Source organism: Culex quinquefasciatus, chromosome 2, assembly GCF_015732765.1.
Source record: "Culex quinquefasciatus strain JHB chromosome 2, VPISU_Cqui_1.0_pri_paternal, whole genome shotgun sequence".
NCBI classification, from domain to species: Eukaryota; Metazoa; Arthropoda; class Insecta; order Diptera; family Culicidae; genus Culex; species Culex quinquefasciatus.
The window spans coordinates 39508969-39531113 of NC_051862.1; the positions used below are offsets into that span (position 1 = coordinate 39508969).

At 36.4% G+C, this 22145-nt stretch overlaps 1 protein-coding gene across 1 annotated transcript in view; it reads left to right on the forward strand.

Moving 5' to 3' along the window:
- LOC6051717 (peroxisome biogenesis factor 1) overlaps positions 1 to 22145 on the forward strand; it is a 33813-nt gene that overhangs the window by 4374 nt on the left and 7294 nt on the right. The window contains exons 2-8 of the mRNA XM_038255259.1: positions 217 to 447; positions 514 to 628; positions 4496 to 5920; positions 15694 to 15952; positions 16007 to 16329; positions 16531 to 17183; positions 17240 to 17413. Coding sequence (XP_038111187.1) covers positions 217 to 447; positions 514 to 628; positions 4496 to 5920; positions 15694 to 15952; positions 16007 to 16329; positions 16531 to 17183; positions 17240 to 17413 — 3180 coding nt within the window. The remainder of the gene's footprint in view (positions 1 to 216; positions 448 to 513; positions 629 to 4495; positions 5921 to 15693; positions 15953 to 16006; positions 16330 to 16530; positions 17184 to 17239; positions 17414 to 22145) is intronic.

Consider the following 22145-nt stretch of genomic DNA (forward strand, 5'->3'; position numbering starts at 1 on the left):
AAATATAGCTTAGCGCCACTTGACCACCTGCTGTCCATCTTTCCCCAAATGCCCCCACCTCATACTTATGATGAGTCCTCAGCGCGCGCAAAGTGCACCATATTTCTGATGTTTTTCGCCAAATGAGCGTGCGAGATAAAAATAATCTGTTTCCGCTCTCCGCCATCGCCATCTCATCTCTTACTAATTAAGTGGTCTGTTTATTTTTATTTTTAGAAAAACGGCTGTTTGAGCATAACGCACGGCATCGACCAGCACTACATGTCGTGGTCCCCGTACGGCGGCGGCGGTGGCTACCAGGACAACCGGATCGGCATCAACGCCCAGGTGGCGGCCACGATGGGACTTCGCGAGGGCGATTGCGTCATGGTGGCGATGATTATTGAGGCGCGCTCGTTGAAAACTGTGGAAGTTACGGCGGCCAGCGAAAAGGACTGGGAAATGCTGGTTAGTGATGGGAGATGCGTTGTTGTTGTGGCGCCAACATTGTTTGTTATTTTTTCTTGTTTTTAGCAAGTGAGCAGCGCACGAATTCAGGCCATCTTACTCGATCAGACGAGGGTCGTTACGAAGGGACAGAATTTGGTCGTTTGGATCAATGACTCGATAAGCATCAAGATCAAAATAAGTAAGTTTTCTTGTTTTGTTAAAATGATTGTTTTAATGTTAAGATTAAGAAAATCAAATCCATGATTTTCCTTAGCAATAAAAACTCTTCTTTTTAATGCTTGTTAAAGATTCAAAATTGATTTAAAAATTTATATTTTTCGTGAATGGTTAGTCTAGAGACCGGATTAGGTCTTAGAAGGTCAATGTTTGGAACATCATTTTAATGAATTTAGAAAAAATAAAATTCCTGAAAAATCATTAGGTTTTTATTATTTTTAAACAACTTTTCGATTTCAATGAATGGATAAGAAGTTGGTCAACTTTATCAGATTAACTGTTTTTATATGCGTTTCATTTTCCGATAGGGTATTTGTCCCTATTTTGGGCCTAGTACGTATTTTGGGTCTTCCAAACTTAATTCAACGAAATTGAGCATTTCACCAAATCTGCCAGGGATCTGCCACTTGAGAATGATACATGCAGTCATTATCTTCATTTTAGTGGGCAAGGATCATTAACTTTTTTCTCCTAAATTAGAAATAAAGCAAAAAATATATCTGGAGTTTTTTTTTTGAAAAGGTCCTATAAACAAAATTTCAATTTTTTGCTTTTTGGGTGTTTTTAGAACCGCCTTGAGTCAGGGGTATTCAAAAACACCCAAAAAGCAAAAAATGAAAATTTTGTTGATAGGACCTTTTCAAAAAAAACTCCAGATATCACTCTTCCATTTTTCTTGGCAAATCGCTAGGTGCCCATTAGGTCCAAAATATTCACCTTGTTGACAATGTTGATAATGTACGAGTTAAAGCATTAAAAATCCAACTTATTCATGTATGACAAACTAGGCTGCCAATAGCAGTCTTTGAGAATACATCAAATTAAAAGTGCGCTCTGCTTAGTAGGCCCAAGATAGGGACAAATACCATATATTGTTTTTTTTTTAAATAAATACAGTCCAGACTCGATTGTCCGAAGTTTTTTTTTCATTTTATTGTTTTAAACATCAAATTCGAGTTCTGCGACCCCATTTTAGTCTAATTTAAATAGTTGATTGCCTATTTAATAATAAAATGCATTTTTTAAATATTTCATCACCGCCATTTTTAAATCACTTTAGCGTAGTTTTTGGGTCAACAATCAAAAATTAAACTACGAAAAAAAAAGTTTTTTTCGTGATTCGATTATCCGAAGTTTTTTTCCGAGGCCTTCGGATAATCGAGTCTGGACTGTATTTAATAAAATTTATAAAAATAAATTAAACAGAGCAAAACAAAAAAATCCATTTTGCCAATTGGAAAAAAAAACGCTTGGCCAAACTAAGTAGGTAGACTGTAAAATAAATAACATAAAAAATATGAAATTGTTCCCTATATTTTTAAAATAAAATGTCGAATAACTAATTGAAAATTACTTCTTCTTAAGGAGGTATTAGACTACGGCAAACAAAAAACCAAACTCGCATTTTAGGAAACTGATTGCTTTTTGTGATTTTGATAATACTTAAGTAAAAATCTAGAGTTTTTTTAAGTCCAATATTTTTTTTTGCTTTTTGGGTCTTTTTGAAACCGCCTTGAGCCAGGGGTATTCAAAAACACCCAAAAAGCAAATAAGGAAAATTTTGGCATTGAACCTTTTTTTAAACTCCAGAAATATTGTTTGCAAATTCGTTTATTGATTAAAAGCGGCCAGCCCTACTTGCGTTGTGTTTACCGCAAAAAAATAACAATTTTACTAATGTGCCTAGAACATAACAAACTTTAATTTGAAGTAAATACAGTAGTTTAGTTTTCTTCTGTAGATTTGTAGCTAACATTCCAAGTTTTATCAAATAATTTACAATTTTACGGAATGGAAAATTGTGTTTTCTGGTGTATTTTTTTCATTCAAAAAATTATTCTGAAAAATACAAAATTAGAATAGATAAGAACCCAGTTCAAACATAAAGTTGTTTTTAAAACAAAAAGGAACAAAAATATGAGTATTAATAAAAGCAAAATCGAACAAAAAAAAAATTACCAACATTTGATTGCCAAACCTAAAAAAAAACTAAATATCGATTTAATCAATGTTTTTAATCAAAAACAAAATATTCTATAATGTGAAAATTTAAAGGGCCAGTTATCGAATATTTTCAAAAAACGTCGCGGGCCGGATGTTGGGCAGCCCTGATTTAATTGTTTCAATTTATCATTTTTCATTTAACAATTCCTTTTTTAACAGCTTGTAGGAGAAATTCTCGTATGTTTGGCAAGTTAAGCACTCGCTCCTAACTCCATCCAATTTGCTTATTTTCACTATTTAAACAACAAATTTTGCAAAACTTTTGATAGAAACTTGCTTGCTCACTTCTTATTGAGCTATTTATCACTCGATTCCAGTTGAAAACGCTTTTAATTAGCTTTAATTGAATGTCAAAGTTCAGACCTGCCAACATTAAAGGCACGCTGGAATTAGATGCTGTTCCCCTATATCGGGAACTAGGGATAAAAATCACCAAATAACATTTTTTTGCGTATATGAAATCAATTACTCTCAAAAAAAAAAAAAACATTTGTGAAGGGTCTAAGTGAAGAAGTACGTTGAATACAAATATTGAAGACATATCCTTGCATCAAAAAGAGTCCAATGACAAATGTGTTCCCACTGAGAATTTTGGCTCGATTCTCGACTCGATTCAGAATTCCTGGCGTTCATACACTGACGAATGAGCATCACGCAAAATCACAGTCTTTGACTTACACCACCTCTCTCATCCGCGCAGAGGTCGTTCATTAGAAGTCATCGATCGCCTTCCCCATGACTGCTTCATTCAAATGATTGCTGTCACCGCGCTGCATCGCAGAAACAAGAAAGAGAGAAAAAATAACGAAAGAAAAAGAGCATGTGCTCTCGCGTCGCGCTCGCACCGCTACTTGAGTGTCGAGCTTGGCATTCGTTCGTTTCAACTTCGTGTGCTGACGGTCTCTTCGTAATGACCTGGGTGCTGAAAAGACAGAATGCGTAACGTGATTTTCGAATGCTTCCCACTACTCCCCACTAATACAACTGCACTACAGCTGTAAACATAAACAAAGTAGAAGGCTATGTTCAAGCTCAAGCGTGACATTTTTTTGCTGCTGAAGTGACTTGTTTTGAGACATTTTGGATCTATTGATGTTAGACTTTTCGCTGACAAAATAAAGTACTTCGCGCGTGTTTTGTTCATAGACTAAACGAGGAGCAGCCAAAAGAGGCCTTTGGGACCATCCATAAACCACGTGGACACTTTTTTAGGAATCTCAACCCCCCCCCCCCTTCGTGGACAATTGTCCATACAAAAAAAATCTTTTTTGTATGGAGCGTGGACAATCGCTTACCCCCCCCCCCCTCTCCCCTAAAGTGTCCACGTGGTTTATGGATGGTCCCTTTTTTGTTTTCCACGTGACGAAAAATTACGTCAGAAGTGGGTGGAATTTAGTGAATCGTAAGAGCATCCAAAAGGCACTTTAAAATGTTTCAATAGTTCGACGCCATCAACTTTTTTTTATTCCTGACAAAATAAATTATTGATCGATTACAATACTTGCTATTTCTTGGGAGCATTTAGCGAACAGTAAATTGGTTCCGCTTTGACAGTTCTAAATTGAGGCCGCTTTGCGGACGACTATTCAGCACCCAGGTAATGACGATTGTGACGTTCCGTTTTTTGAGCATTAGTCTCAGTAAAATTTTGACAGATTTTCAAAGTTCAAAAATAAAAAATTGTAGGGAACTATGCTGTGCTATTTGAGAAAAATATTTTCAGAGATGGACATACATGCAAAATATTTAACAAACATTTGTATCGGCCTTATTTTTCATTTTATTTTAAAAAATTGCCAAATTAAAAAGGTTATCCCCTTTCCAGGATTCACCATCCCGCCCCTCCCGTTCGGCCGCCTCGAGAACGACACCGAACTGGTGGTGGAACCGTACAAGCGAAACCCGCTCAAAAAGGACCCCGACCCTTCCGTTCTCCCTCCGGGTCCCGGCCTAACCCGCAGCGCCACCAACCTCAACATCGCCGAACTGGTCCGCCAACGGCAGCTTCAACGCACGAAATCCAAGGAACTCGACATCAGTGACACGCTGATCAATTCCGCGGGGCTGATTACACCTTCTGCGGCAGTGGATCCGGTCAAGAAGCGTCCGACCACGTGGCACCGGAACAACCACGCGGTTGAGAATGGCTCCGGGAAGGAGAACCACCATCGGTTGGAGAATGGGACTGACAATCATAAGGAGAAAAGCATTTTGAAGCGAAATTCTGCGGCACCGTCGGTTGTGACGAACGGGTTGACCAACGGAACATCCTCCGGTGGGGGAGTGTTGGCCAACGTGCAGACCGCGGTGCGGAATTCGCTGTTTGAAAACGATCTCGAGAGGCATTTAAACAAGCTGCAAAACAGCAAATCGATGGCGAACTTTTTGAGCGAACCCACGAAGACGGTGGTTGAGAAGCGGGAGATCGTGGAGCCCAAGTACAAGAACAGGGGGCAATATCTGGACGATTTGGTGGCGACGCTGCAGCGGGAGGTTCCGCGAACGTTCGAGTTTCGAGTTATCAAGGGGAATTGGAACTGCCGCAGGAACAATTCGCAAATTTGTGACATTTACATCACGAAGGAGAACGTTCCGGACGGGATGGACGTCAACCATCCGTTCCTGCTGACCAGCAACGACGACCGGGAGTACTTTGTGAACGTGAGGTTGGCCACGGAGGTGGAGCGGTTCCCGCGGAATGCCTACCCGACGGTGGAAGTCAACGACAAGCTGATGGAACTGCTGGAAATTAACCACGGAGAGAAGGTGACCCTCAAAGCTAAGCAAACCGCGTTGAACATCGTAGACTTGATCGAGCTGGTGCCGGCGACGAAGGTCGCCCCAAAAGTCGAAGCGGACATCATCGAAAAGTTCAAGGAGTTTGTTCTGTTCAACTCGAAGGTGCATCCAGTTCTTTTAAATCAAGGACAGGTGTTCAAACTTCCAGAGTACTACCTCACGATCAAGTTGCAGCCGGCGAACTTGAAGTACTGCTTGGTGAATGGGGTGATTCTGAGGCAAAGTAAAATAACCTGTGCTAGTGAGGTGAAAGCTTTGGGAAATTTGGTGGCCAGTGAGGGGGAGGAAAAGCCGAAGAAGAACGGGGGGAAGCAGGAGGAGCATGGGCCGAAGCCGGTGAAGATTGCCAAGTTTCAGCAGATTGTGGACGAGTGCGTGGATCAGATCAAGCTCAAGCTGTGCCTGGATGAGCGGTCCAAGACGAGAAAGGCGTACAATGTGATTATTGCTGGTGAGTTAATCATGCCCATAATTTTAAAACGTCCAATTTTTTTTGTCTTTTTCAAGTAGTTACTCTTGATTTTCAAATTTTGAAATTATTTTTATAAAAAGAGCTGAAAATGTCACGACAAGTAATGGCGCTATAACCACGGAAAAAAGTGTTCAGGGCATTCGTGGAAATACAATGTCCCATCCCAGAGGGTCTCGGAGCATCAAAACTTCTTAGCATGGTGCTTCCAGGGATCTGACACGCATGCAGTTTCCTGAAGTCCCCGCCAGAGGCGCTGTCAATATTGTTTACGTGTGGTTTTTGAAAAGGTCGTATGACATACTTACATAAATTTTGCTCCCAAATTATGTTTTTGTTAGTTTTCACTATCTTTGCATGTATATGCGAGATAGTTACAAGTATTACGTAAATTTTTCCACATTTAACATTTATTAGATGAATAAATCAAAGTTCTGCTTGACCATTCAAGCAATACAACACAACACACTGAAATAAACTAATCAACTGAATAGCCTAAGTTTCCTTGAAACAAAATAAGATTACTTTGATCCTTTCTGACCGTTGGTTTAAAATTAATTACGCTAAATTCCAGACGAAAATGATTTAATCTATCTGTAATTTAAAATCAAAGTGCTGATCTGCCAACATTAGGTTCTCGATTTAATTAAATGGTTCCAAAGTTCAAATTTGAGATTAAACCTAGGATTAAACGTAAATCTTTTTAAAGAAAAATGGACTGAAAAAAGTTTTAATTTTTGTAGTGTATGTCCAATGCGCATACGACCTTTTCAAACACCACGTGCTTAAAACTTGGTTCGATCTTGGTTCGATTTTGACTTCACTCGCTTTATATGTGGATGACAGTCGTGACGTAGACTTGGGTGCTTCCAACGAATTGTTGCCAAAAACCGAAATTCGAAGCGTGGCCCCACGCTTCTTCCTCCCCTGATTCAGAATTGTGTTGTTGTATGAACACTCCGTGCTCAAACCCAACCCACTTCAACGAATCATGTTTGTGGTAAACCTTGCGCAGTAGGCCTGGCCGCTTAAAAGGTTGAGTTGTTTCAATGCATTCTAATCCGTTGGCGTACTGCAAACATTAATAAATGACAAGTAGAAAGTTAGACGTAATCTAACCTACAGCATTCTCAAGGAAACATTGGCTGCGCTAGGGTTTGAAAAGATTAGATTAGATTATTCAAAAGAGCTGAAGATGTCACAAAATTTAATTTTTGCAATTCCATCGTGAAACTACTTACTTTTCCTGTCATTCTTGAACGACGAAATAGCCTACTTTTCTGTACCAAAAATAACAGAATCGAATAGCAACTCTTTTCAAAATAAATGCTGAAAAGTTCTACTTTTCAGCACTGAAATGGGTGCTGAAAAGTTAAACTTTTCAGCACTTGTTTCGAAAAGTAACACTTTTCAACATTATTTTGATTTAAACGATTTATTGACAAAATACATGAAAATTTGACTTAAAATTTCACTCAATGGGTGTTTTTCGGAATTGCAAAAAATGTTGTATGGAACTCGTTGCAAAACTTGATTTTTTCAGCACTCTTCGTATTTATCCAACTCGGTGAACCTCGTTGGATAAATGTACGACTCGTGCTGAAAAAATCCTCTTTTTGCAACTTGTTGCATAAACTACTATTTTAACATTGAAAATCATTGAATTGGGTACTTTATGTACAACGGTAAAAAACACGATTCAAAATCATTTCTGATCACTTTTTTTTTTTCATTTTAATGCAAAAAAAAATTTGACAAGACAACATTTTTTCGATGGATTAACTATGGTCCCCTTGGAACGAGCTGTCAAGTAGGAGCTTTTCTGTCAAGAAGGACCGCGAGGTTAATTTTTCAAAATTGATTTGAAAATCCATTTTAAACTCTTTGTGGTCGTACAAAGGGTCATTGTACTCAAAAAAAAAGCTTTATCGCTTTAAACAATAATATCAGCAATCTAAGCATTTTAGGACCCAATTGCTCCCGAGATATCGGGAGTTGATAATTGTATCCTAAAATTCAGCTTAAATTTGTGATATTATTGTTCACAACGATAAAGCTTATTTTTCTGAGTACAATGTATAGTATAGTATTTAAAATATAATTTTAAATCAATTTAAAAAATAATTTCGCGGCCCTTCTTGACAGAAAGCATCCTACTTGACAGCTCTTCCAAGAGACCATAGTTGATCCATCGAAAAAAAGGTTGTCTTGTCAATTTATTTTATTGCATTATAAAAAAGTGGTCGGAAATGGTTTTGAATCGTGTTTATTAACCACTGTACTTAATTACATAGGAGCAATTCTCTACGAAATCGGTCTTTTTCTTCAATTTTAATTTTTGTATTTTTTAATCCGGCTGAAACTTTTTTGGTGCCTTCGGTATGCCCAAAGAAGCCATCTTGCATCATTAGTTTGTCCATATAATTTTCCATACAAATTTGGCAGCTGTCCATACAAAAATGATGTATGAAAATTCAAAAATCTGTATCTTTTGAATGAATTTTTTGATCGATTTGGTGTCTTCGGCAAAGTTGTAGGTATAAATATGGACTACACTGGAAAAAAATGATACACGGTAAAAAAAATTTGGTGATTTTTTTATTTAACTTTTTATCACTAAAACTTGATTTGCAAAAAACACTATTTTTATTTTTTTTATTTTTTGATATGTTTTAGAGGATATAAAATGCCAACTTTTCAGAAATTTCCAGGTTGTGCAAAAAATCATTGAGCGAGTTATGAATTTTTGAATCAATACTGATGTTTACAAAAAATCGAAATATTGGTCGCAAAAATTTTTCAACTTAATTTTTCGATGTAAAATTGAATTTGCAATCAAAAAGTACTTCAGTGAAATTTTGATAAAGTGCACCGTTTTCATGTTAAATCCATTTTTAGGTGACTTTTTTGAAAATAGTCGCAGTTTTTCATTTTTTAAAATTAGTGCACATGTTTGCACACTTTTGAAAAAAATATTTTTGAAAAGCTGAGAAAATTCTCTATATTTTGCTTCTTCGGACTTTGTTGATACGACCTTTAGTTGCTGAGATATTGCAATGCAAAGGTTTAAAAACAGGAAAATTGATGTTTTCTAAGTCTCACCCAAACAGCCCACCAATTTTCAATGTCGATATCTCAGCAACTAATGGTCCGATTTTCAATGTTAATATATGAAACATTTGTAAAATTTTCCGATCTTTTCGAAAACAATATTTTCAAAATTTTCAAATCAAGACTAACATTTTAAAAGGGCGTAATATTGAATGTTTAGCCCTTTTGAAATGTTAGTCTTGATTTGAAAATTTTGAAAATATTGGTTTCGAAAAGATCGGAAAATTTTACAAATGTTTCATATATTAACATTGAAAATCGGACCATTAGTTGCTGAGATATCGACATTGAAAAATGGTGGGCTGTTTTAGGGAGACTTAGAAAACATCAATTTTCCTGTTTTTAAACCTTTGTATTGCAATATCTCAGCAACTAAAGGTCGTATCAACAAAGTCCGAAGAAGCAAAATATAGAGAATTTTCTCAGCTTTTCAAAAATATTTTTTTCAAAAGTGTGCAAACATGTGCACTAATTTAAAAAAATGAAAAACTGCGACTATTTTCAAAAAAGTCACCTAAAAATTGATTTAACTTGAAAACGGTGCACTTTATCAAAATTTCACTAAAGTACTTTTTGATTGCAAATTCAATTTTAAATCGAAAAATGAAATTGAAAAATTTTTGCGACCAATATTTCGATTTTTTGTAAAAATCAGTATTGATTCAAAAATTCATAACTCGCTCAATGATTTTTTGCACAACCTGGAAATTTCTGAAAAGTTGGCATTTTATATCCTCTAAAACATATCAAAAAATAAAAATAAAAATAGTGTTTTTTTGCAAATCAAGTTTTAGTGATAAAAAGTTAAATAAAAAAATCACCAAATTTTTTTTACCGTGTATCATTTTTTTCCAGTGTAGTCCGTATCCATACCTACAACTTTGCCGAAGACACCAAATCGATCAAAAAATTCCTTCAAAAGATGCAGATTTTTGAATTTTCATGCATCATTTTTGTATGGACAGCTGCCAAATTTGTATGGAAAATTATATGGACAAACTAATGATGCAAAATGTTTTCTTTGGGCATACCAAAGGCACCAAAAAAGTTTCAGCCGGATTAAAAAATACAAAAAAAATCGAATGACCGAAATCCTAGAGAACTGCTCACAGGGCTTTAGGACTCTATTAAGAGCAAATTAGATAACACTGAGAAAAACTCTTTCCCCCCCCATTTAAACATTAAAAGGCAACCAGGCTGAATAAAAAATTAAAGTTAAAGACTCTTAATAAAGAGAAGAGACTCTTAATAAAGATAAATTTTAAAAAAATACTACACGGAAAGGGGATCCATCGCCAAATCGCGATAAAGTTCGCTAAAACTAGCGAAAAATGTCGCTAATTTCTCAGCCTGCACAAAAATTACCTAGAATCGCTAATTTTTATCGCTGGTTTGGAAACCGATGAAATTCTACCAAACCAGTGAAAAAAAAACACTGGTTTGGTGAAAAATGTCGCTGTTTGGGGGATCAGTTTTGCTAGAATCAGAAATTTTTCTCGCTGGTTTGGAAAAAGCGGCAGGGCACCAAAATCAACCAGGAGATTATTGTACTGGTTTTGGGAAACAATTCGCTGGTCCAGCGGATTTCTTCACTGGACCAGTGTTCTTTTACGCTGGATCAGCGTTTTCTATCGCTGACGTCCGGGTTTTTTTTCCGCGGCAGCAGCTCGTACCAAAATCAACCAGGAGATTATTCTACTGGTTCCGGCAAAAAATCCGCTGGTTCAGCGAATGTTTCCACTGGACCAGTGTTTTTTGCACTGGATCAGCGTTTTTATCACCGACGTTTGTTTTTTTGTTTTGGCGGCAGAAGCCTATGCCAAAATAAACCAGGTTGTACTTACTTGCCACAGCACAAACTGTTCCGCGGCCATGGTCAAGTTCCTCGCCTACGATTCTTGCTGCCACCTGCGACAATTTGTGCACTCATCTATGCAGCAGTACAAATACATCTCCAGCTTCACTGCACCGTATTTTTCTGCTGCGAGAACTTTATGGAAACGTGCTTCTTTTCATTGAAAAGAACCCTCACCTGTTGAGTATGTATTTTAATGCTGAACACTTGATGCAGAACTTTTTCATGCTTTTTTGTTTTGAAAAAACCCCTAAAGCAATTCGATTGCCACAAATCGCTTCCGAACGTAAACAATAACAAACATTTATGACGGCTGTCGGAAGGATGTGTATCAAACCAGCGAAAACTTTCGCTGGAAAAGAAACCGTTTCGGAAATAACAAACCAGTGAAACCAAGTTGCTGGATTTGATTTCGCGCAGCCACCTTTTTCAGCGAAAAATTTCGCTGGTTTAGAGAAAAATTTCGCTGATATCAGCAAAACCAACCCAGCAAAATTCGGTCGCTGGTTTGGCGATCGATCCCCTTTCCGTAAACGTTTACATTAAATTGCGTATAACTGGAAACTATGTAATTACCTAAACAAAATTATTTAATTTTGGATTGCAAATTTTATTTCCCATTTAGAAAAACAAATCTAAACTATTGTTTTTCATATGTTTATAGGACCTATTCAAAAAAAACTCTAGATATCTCTAGTACACGATTTTGCACTATCCAGGGTGGCCACTCAAGTCGAGGAATTCGGGAAAAAGTCGGTAATTCACAAAAAATCGGGAAAAAGACGGGAATTTGTGATTTTTGTCAAAAAGACGGGAATTCCAAGCATACCTGATTAAAAGCTATTTGTTTAACATTTGAATACTTTTGTAATTTTAAGTACAATTTTTAATTTAAGTTCACTCAATTCCTTATTACCTTTTAATTTAAGATTCCTTTCACTATTTCAATCTATTTGAGAATGAAAGTCTTTTTAAGACATTAGAAATCCTAATAAATGTTAAATGCATTTGACACAGATTTTCATAATATTTTTAGAATCAAAAGATTTTTATTTTATTTTGTTTATCAAACACGAGGTAACATCTTAAGGAGCTATTAAACTAGGGCAAACAAACTTGATAGTATGTCTTCGTTGTTTGTTCGCCAGAAACATTAGCGTGCATACATTTTGTCTTGTTTGCGAGTTTGGCAAACTGTCAAACTCGAAAAAGTGTTTGTTTGCGATAGTGTAATAGCTCCTTTACTTAAAAAACAACAGCAAAGCTAATGAAAAACTAATGAAAATAGAGTCAAATTTCAACGATTATGGCCAGCGTCAAGTTATGATTCTGTTTAATTTTGTCACAATGCTTGAATATCAGAAAAAAACGATGCCAACTTAAGTTTTTTAATTGATAAACCAAATTCATTAAGTTATTTCAAACATATTTTTTTCCAAATTGTTTCCCTCGAACATTCTTGTGCGTATATGTAAATAACCGGAACGCTTAAATATCGAATATAATCCAATAGTTTTCGTGGTCAGAATGGAAAAAAACATTGTTTTATTTTTAATTTGGAAACATAAAAAATGTAGAATGTAAAAATATTTAATACCAAGGCATTTTAGTTCATGTTATAACAATTAGGTACCGTAAACCGGGGTGACTTTGATAGGATTTCGATTTGTTTTTAGAATATTTTCCAACAGGTAAGGTTTTTCTCAAGATTATTATTTTTAAAACATGTACTGGGGTAGGCCACACAAAGTCCATGCACTATTTCGGAAAAAAGGTTTTTTTAATAATGTTTAGAAAAATAGTTACGTTAAAAATTCTTAGTTTTAATTCCGGGGTGACTTTGATAGTCACAGTTTTTTCTGGTTAAAATCATATTTAAGATGTTCAAACTTTATTAGTACGCAAAATGTACCATCACTGTAGTAGCTGATATAGTTTTTAAGAAAAAAAAAATCAATTTTTATATTTAGTTAACTAAGTGTATAAGCTTTTTAGTAAAATACATATAAATTTTAGGTAAAATTGTTAAAAAGTCGGAATTTTGCCTGAAATTTGTTAAAACTAGTTTTGTTTGTAAAATTATCGATTTATATTGCATTGTATACTGAATTCGAAGCACGAATCACAAGTTTTCACACTTTACATGAAATTTGTTCAACTGAAATTGCCTTTTAATTTGGAGATTTTTTTTTTAATTGTGTTTCAAAAACACATATTATTTATTATTTACAAACTTTTTAACCTTCTCCAAGTGGAAAATTGTCCTAAGAATCCGAAAATGCATTCCGTTTTCCGATTAAAAATCATGTTCATTGAGAAAATCAAGACACTTTGAGAAGTTTAAAATAATGACTTTCATCAACATTTTCTTAACTATAGTTAACTAACTTTTTAAACCTGTCAAAATTTTATGAAAAGTTCTTCTTGAGGTACTTTGAACACTTCTCTACCACGGTCAGTATGTTTCTAAACCATTCCTTACGTATTTTAATTGTACTCTTCATTTTGCGAAAAAATCGCAAACCTATCAAAGTCACCCCGACTATCAAAGTCACCCCGTTTTACGGTATGTTTAAAGAATTAGTCTCTTAAAACATGTTGTTTAAAATAAGTGGTAAAACATAGATACTTATCAAACTGAATTTTTCATTGGAAAATAACTTTAAAAAAACTGACGACTAAACAAACCAATATTGATTAAAAAAATTAAATATCAAAATTTACAAAAATATATAGGGAACTTGGTGGAAACATTTTTTTAAACAAATTCCTAGATATTTTGATTTTGTTAGAATTAATAACAGTAATCATGTTAAAACGCTTGATGAAAAATTTAGGATAAAATTTTAAATTTAGTTTTTTTTACTTTTTGCCATCCATTTTTTTCATTTTCAGTTGAAATCAACTATCAAATACTTGCAGAGCGAGTCCACGAACAGGGCATAATTTCAGGGGTTGTTTGTACTTATAAAACTAGCATATCTGGCCAAAATATGAGTACTCTAGGTCAACGGGAAGTGGGGCAAATCGGGACACAAAGTTTTTTTTTGACGTTTTTGAACCTTCAAACTTTGTGTCCCGAATTGCCCCACTTCCCGTTGATCTTGAGTGCTCAACCCCTGAAAATTTCAGGCAGATTGGAGAGGTCGATCTTAAGTTTGCCATTTAAAAAATAAACATAGAAATTAGATATATTGTTAAGCTTTCAGTTATTTTTAAAAGACTATTTGTTTATTTTTTGACTCTGAATCAAGGTAATGAGTGGTTCTATTTTCGAAGTATTTTGTTTTAGGTGTTTGTATTTTTTATATTTTTACGAAAATTGTCAATAAATTGATTATTTTTAAATTTATTTAGAAATTATGTTCGATGATTGATATTGCTTTTTTCATAAAGAGTTTTTGGTGTGAAATAATTCTTTAAATAAGAAATGCCTGTTTTTTGAGTTTCTGGAAAAGTCGGGAAAAAGTCGAGAATTTGAAAATGGAATTTGAGTGGTCACCCTGTAAAACGTGTTTGTGTCAAATTAAAAGTAGTTTACTATTTTGTTGGAAAAGAGCATTATTTTTCGAGGTATAGCCACTTTAGGTTCGATTTTGAGTAAAATCATATTGGTTTAATTTTTCTAATTTGTTCTTATTTCAAAAACATCTAAATAATTTGAAAATTAGTCTTTTCGTTCCTGAGTAGTAAATGCAAATGTAAAAAACAATAAAGTTTTCTAAGTACCAACAGTATTCAGTTTTTAAAAGCCGATATCTTAAAAACTAATGGGCGATTGTTTGTAATTTGTAATTTGTTGGTTTATTGGATAGGACAACTTGTTAGTTTACACTGTTAATCAGGTCAAGGAAGACACTTTAGGAAATTTGGAAAAGTTGAAAAGGATCCAAATAAAGGGTAACAAGTACAAGCACAGAGAACAGATGTACATCTTGGTTCTAACTTGTGTGTAAACCGTGTAAACTAAAAAAAATGCGTTGCATACAATCTTGCATCAAAGAAATTAGAGTGTGCAGGATACGCTTGGCGGCGCCACCGTCGCGGCTGAGAATACTTGACTTAACAATTAAAAAGGCTCAATAATTTCGAAAGAAAATAAATGTTAATCTGGTTTAAATATAAAATTCACTTCTGTATAATTCCAGTTGACTAAAAATAATGCAAAAATGCATTAACATTAACGAAAACATAACAGAAAATTCATTCAAAAATTATTTTTCAAGCGACAACTTAAAATAGTCCCTTTACACATGTTATGTCCGATTTCGTTTTGTTTACCTTCTTTGGCGCGTAAAATTACAACCCTCTGATGAAGGGCAGTCAGACATTGGTCTGATGTCGTTCGTACGGAATGTTTTATGCAGTGATTAGATGGTCCAACGTTCTGCTACTGTAGGCCATCATGATTTTGTAAGTGGCGCTATCTAGGCGGATGGTGCACACCCTAGCTCTTTTCAACGTATTTTGGTTTGAATTTTTACACACGTTTTTCAATGCTGTTTGCTCAATGATATACATCTGTTCTCTGTGGTACAAGTAAGCTAATGTTAATGTCAATAAATCTCGATTTTTTCAAAGGTCCTATAAGCTATTGTGATTGTGGTCATACCCTTTAAAAAAACTCTACAATTGATCATCCGTGATTTTGTCTGATATAATCGAAAAAAATATTTATTAAAAAATATAATCTAGGCTAACGTTTCAAAGTCCGAAATTTCAATACAAGATGATAAACCAATAAAAACTAAAGTGTTCAAAAATCTAACTCATCAAACCATTCCCACAGGTTCCTCCCAGGGTGGCAAGAAGAGCATCGTCCAGTCAATCCTGACCCAACTCGGCGAAGCCCCGTTCCACTGCTTCTCGGCGACGTTCCACTGCTCGAAGCACAAGGGCCGCAAGCCGGACTCGATCCAGAAGGATCTGCGCCACTTTCTGTACCTGTGCATGTTCCACGGCCCGGCCGTGATCCACCTCGAAGGGCTGGATGTGCTGACGCACCAGGCTGGCGAGCAGAACACCCAGGACGCGGAGTACCATAACAAGTAAGATCGTTTCTTCGAAAATAGAAGTTGAGGTTATGTCTAACTTTTTTGCAGAGTGTCGGACGTGATCCGGAAGCAGATCGACGAGTTTACCAGCGTGAATCCGATCTCGGTGATTGCAACCGTTGGAAGTGTTAGTACGCTGAATCGGAGGTTGTTTTCTTCGAGGGGCTTCCATCTGTTTCACCACATCTATCGGGTGCCGAACCTGGACAAGACTGACCGCGAGGTGGCGTTAAAGAGTTTGTTTGTGAATAAAAAGTGCAAGTTGGAGAAGCGAATCAACTGGAAGAAGCTGGCGGTGGCGACCGAGGGTTACACGATTGGGAGTTTGGTGCAGATGGTGGATCGGGCGGTGTTTTATGCGTTCAAGAAAAGTGAGTAGACTTTTTTTTTTATTTCTCGTGGAAAAAAGCTTTTTGCCTTACTAACAGTACATCGAAATTTAACAATAATTTAAAATGTTTTTAACCGGTTTTAAAATATTAAATGTTTCTGGTCATCCTAATGTGTACTTGGTCATCAGCTCACCAAGAGCTTGAAGCTTTTCTGTCATGTTATGTTTGTTTCATTTCAAGATTCCCGCTCTCCCCTCATAACGGAGGACATGCTCGCCGGTGCGCTGGACGTGACCAACTCGTACTGCCTGCAGGGCATCGAGAATCACAAACACCAACAGCAATCCGACGACCTGGACGAGAACGACGACGTTCCGGGCGATCAGATCCCAGGTCTGGAAAACGCCATCGATGTCTTCCAGGAAGTCCTCATGTGGCCAAGCCGATTCCCCAAGATATTCGAGAGTTCACCACTGAGGAACCAGGCTGGAATTTTACTTTTTGGACCACCCGGAACGGGCAAGACTTATCTGGTGTCGAAGCTGGCCAAGACTTGGAATTTGCGAATGATCTCCGTAAAAGGTCCGGAACTGCTCGCGAAGTACATTGGTCAAAGTGAGGAGAACGTGAGGAATCTGTTTGACCGGGCACGAAGTGCCAAACCTTGTGTTCTGTTCTTTGACGAGTTTGACAGCTTGGCTCCGCGGAGAGGTCACGACTCGACGGGGGTTACGGATCGTGTGGTGAACCAGTTGCTTACGGAATTGGACGGCGTTGAGGGTTTGCAAGGGGTTACGGTGATTGGAGCGACCTCGCGACCAGAACTGCTTGATCCGGCGTTGTTACGATCCGGAAGAATCGATCGGCTTGTCGAGTGTGGACTTCCGAGCGAGGTAAATTTTAAGTTATTCAAATTTAAACCTTTTTAACTAACCTTCTAACTTTACAGGAATCTCGACTGGCAATCTTCAAGAACCAAAGCAGATCGCTGGATCTGGCCGCCGACGTTCAGCTCGCTCTGTTTGCGAAGAAATCCAACTGCTACACCGGAGCGGACATCCAGAGCATCCTGACGACGGCGAATATGCAGGCGGTGCAGGAGTGTCTGGCCGGGGATGACGAGGTAAGACAATTTTGTGTTGGAGTCAAGGCCAAGTCGACGAAAGAAAGGGAAACGCGTTTAATTACAGAAGATTTTAATTACGAGGGTGAAGGAACACCGCTCTTTTGAAAGTTGACTTAATTACCTCATCGAAAGCGGATTGAAAGTTTCACTTTTGGAAACCTCACGCAGTAGAATCAGATAAAATCCGCGCTTCCGGGTGTCGTTTGGTTGTTCTTGCTTGTATGGTAGGAGATAATACCTTTTTTGTCCTTTTGAGGGGGACCAAAAATCAAATTGTTCACTCTACAACATGGTCTTTGAGAGTTAAGAAATAGATCTCTGGATGAATATACATTTTTTTCTGACAAGAAATTATCGAAATATTGCGCATTTTGCACTTTACTAGAGTCTTGCGCAATTATTTTCATCGCAGTATTTTTTCATCACAGTGATTTTTCTTCACAGTGATGACGAAGGTATCCGTTGCTATGGCAGACTGTTTATTTATTTATTTTTGGAAGTTCAGAAAGCTCGTCCAGCCCAGAGAAAGTGTTTCGGACCATCTAAGCGATTAACTTGTTCCGACTGTGGAATCGTGGTCTTCGAAGCCGGGATGCAGCGGTGTTACGCCGGCATCTTGGCTTACGGTGGATCTTTGCAGTCAAATAACGGCTGATAGCTGTTGTTGCTGCTTCGGGCAGGATTCTGCTGGCGGATGTCGAGAGAGCATTGCTGGACTTCCGCGCGGCCAGGCGTCTTCCCTCAGTGTGGGTATCGGCCAACCCAGCACCTGGCTGATTCGGTTGAACCGAGAGGGGAACCTCTTCGACGATGATGGCGCGTTACGCGCCAGAGGTGAAGATGGTCCTTGACGTTTCCAGTACGAAAACGGGACTGACACTGGGACACTCGACTAACCATACGGACGCCTGAATGATAAAAGACCCCGATCTTTGGAATCGGCGATAAAATTCCACTTCTCCCTCCTAATCTTTTCCAGAGGGAAACTTCACCATTTTCCAATCCCACCCATTTTTGATGCAGTCTCGACGCAGCGCTGTCGAGCCTGTCCTAATTGCAGCGGTAGGCAAATCCCTTCGTTGCTAGTGTAGGGTGTATAGTTGATGTTGGGGAATTAATTTAAAAAGTGAAGGTTCGTTCAAGAACTGTGACCAACGGCTACAAGATGGCCGATATAATTATGCCCTCGAGCTCATCAGAAAAAAAAAACTCGTAAAAAACCCAAAAGTGACAACTACAAGAATCGATCCAAAAACCTTTAACAAACCATCTCAATGACTTAACTGCCTCGACCACCACAACTTGATGACTAGATTGTGTTCAGAAGTCGAGTACACCTGTTTTGTTTTGATGGTGTGATGGAAAATCGGTTTGCCAACTGTGATGAAAATTATCTCGCAGCACTCTAGCGCGGTGCAAAGTGCGCAAAGTTGACAGTTCTCAGTCCTTCAAAGCAGTGTGATGAAAAAATCTAGGCCAAGCACGATTGACACGAAACTCTAGGAATTGCTGCAAGGCGCAATATATTGCTTAGAATTGCTATTTATTTAACAAAATAGCAATTTTCGGAGAATACCAATAGTGATTATTTCCGTACAAGTCGCCATACGATTTGGTGTCTTCGGCAAATTTGTAGAGTATATTAAAAAATCACGGAAAAAATACCAATTTACCGATTTATTCTTTTTTGAAATGTAAATTGAGAATTTGAATATCAGGAACTAGGGGAAATCTACCCATTTTAATCCTAATAAGCGGTCGTGTTTGAATGATGCTGGATAATCTAGAGTCTCCCTTGAATTTTACTAAAACCAAGTACACCAACGAGTAGAGCAAGTTTTTGTGAACATTTCTGTTTATTTTCACTTTCACTAAAAGTTATTCTATTTCTTTACCAAGCATTTAACAAAAAAAATTCCCAAGGGTATTCTAATCGTGGCGAATGCATTGGGCCACGCCCATTTTTCTAATATCGGCTTAGTTCTTTTTTCTTCCAACACTCTGTCGAGTGTTGCCATTTGCGCTGACAGTTCAAACGAACACTCACGAAAAGTGGCATTTATAGGGAAAGTTTCCTGGCATCGCTGGCTGTGCTGCTGGTGGTGTTGACGGCCAGCCTTTGTTCTTTTTTGCCTTCGTCTCTCGCTCGGTTTTCTTCAGCCTTCGATTGGAATGCAAAGTGAAAATTGAAACGTCAAACGACTTGGCGCGTTTGTTTTTTTGATGGCTTTTGCTAATTTATTACATTTTTCGGGATTATTCTTCAAGTGAGTGCCTTACTAATGATCAAAAGAACATGTTGCCGGTAGTTGGAAGCAATTTCATATCTTAAGCGCCGTGAAAAAGTAAGCGAAAGTGAAAAGTTAATTTTGGCGATATTCATTAAGCGTTTGAGGGATTCTCGTGTGTGTCACTGTGTGTGCCAACAAAATGATGAGAAGTGGTCTCGCAAAATACAAATTATGATCAAAAGTGCATTAAATGTGATCTTTGTGGCCAGTAAGTGACATACATTTGAGTGCTTACTCGAGGCGGTGCTGTTGCTGGTAAGTTTATAGCCCAAATAGTATTTTTGGAGCTTTAATCGAGCATCAAACTCTCTATATGACGAAGATAGGTGTTTGATTGGAAAGGGTAGATTTCCCCTATTTTTTTCCCAAGGTTAAGAAAATTTCACTCGAGTTTCAGTTTTTAACATAAAAAAATCGGAACAATAGTTTCCGGGCATGAAATTAACACTTAGAAAAACTCAGACATAAATTTCGAAAAATAACATTTTATTTTGCTGGCCAAATTAGTATCTTTGGCCTTTTCAAATGTTAAGGCTGATTTTAATTTAATATTTTTTTAGAGGTATTGGAAAATTTCACGATATTTACTTTTTGAAAGTCATTTTGTTACGAGGCGGAGGGAGGGGTCTAAAAATTTGTTTTTTTTTGCGTTATGTAATAAAAGAAGGCTCCCTTAGGACTTCTCACAAAACATTAGATACACTCAAAAAAAAATTACTCGTTTGTTTTTAATTCGACTTTTCACACAACAAAAATAATTGCGCAAAATAACCATATTCTAAGTTCACTTTTGAGCAATTCTCTGAGATTTCGGTCATTCGATTTTTTTTGTATTTTTTAATCCGGCTGAAACTTTTTTGGTGCCTTCGGTATGCCCAAAGAAGCCATTTTGCATCATTAGTTAGTCCATATAATTTTCCATACAAATTTGGCAGCTGTCCATACAAAAATGATATGTGAAAATTCAAAAATCTGTATCTTTTGAAGAAATTTTTTGATCGATTTGGTGTCTTCGGCAAAGTTGTAGATATGGATATGGACTACACTGAAAAAAAATGATACACGGTAAAAAAAAATTTGGTGATTTTAATTTCGCTTTTGTCACTAAAATCGATTTGCAAAAAACACTATTTTTTTTTTTTTGATATGTTTTAGAGGACATAAAATGCCAACTTTTCAGAAATTTCAGAATGGGCAAAAAATCTTTGACCGAGTTATGATTTTTTGAATCAATACAGATTTTTTCAAAAAATCGAAATATTGGTCGCAAAATTTTTCAACTTCATTTTTCGATGTAAAATTGAATTTGCAATCAAAAAGTACTTAAGTGATTTTTCGATAAAGTGCACCGTTTTCAAGTTATAGCCATTTTTAAGTAACTTTTTTGAAAAAAGTCGCAGTTTTTCATTTTTTAAAATTAGTGCCCATGTTTGCCCACCTTTGAAAAAAATATTTTTGGAAAGCTGAGAAAATTCTCTATATTTTGCTTTATTTAACTTTGTTGATACAACCCATAGTTCCTGAGATATTGCTATGCAAAGGTTAAAAAACAAGAAAATTGATGTTTTCTAAGTCTCACTCAGACAACCCACCATATTCTAATGTCGATATCTCAGCAACTACAGGTTCGATTTACAATGTTAAAATATGAAACATTCGTGAAATTTTCCGATCTTTTCAAAAAAAATATTTTCAAAAAATTAAAATCAAGACTAACATTTCAAATGGGCGTAATATTGAATTTTTGGCCATTTTGAAATGTTAGTCTTGATTTTAAATTTTTGAAGATATTTTTTTCGAAAAGATCGGAAAATTTCACGAATATTTTATGTTTTAACATTGTAAATCGGACCTATAGTTGCTGAGATATCGACATTAGAAAATGGTGGGTTGTTTGGGTGAGACTTAGAAAACATCAATTTTCCTGTTTTTTAACCTTTGCATAGCAATATCTCAGCAACTATGGGTCGTATCAACAAAGTTCAATAAAGCAAAATATAGAGAATTTTCTCAGCTCTTCAAAAATATTTTTTTCAAAGGTGGGCAAACATGGGCACTAATTTAAAAAAATGAAAAACTGCGACTATTTTCAAAAAAGTTACCTTAAAATGGTTAAAACTTGAAAACGGTGCACTTTATCAAAAATTCACTAAAGTACTTTTTGATTGCAAATTCGATTTTACATCGAAAAATGAAGTTGAAAATTTTTTGCGACCTATATTTCGATTTTTTGAAAAAATCTGTATTGATTCAAAAAATCATAACTCGGTCAAAGATTTTTTGCCCATTCTGGAAATTTCTGAAAAGTTGGCATTTTATGTCCTCTAAAACAGATCAAAAAATAAAAAAAATTAAAAATAGTGTTTTTTTGCAAATCAAGTTTTAGTGACAAAAAGTGAAATTAAAAATCACCAAAATTTTTTTTACCGTGTATCATT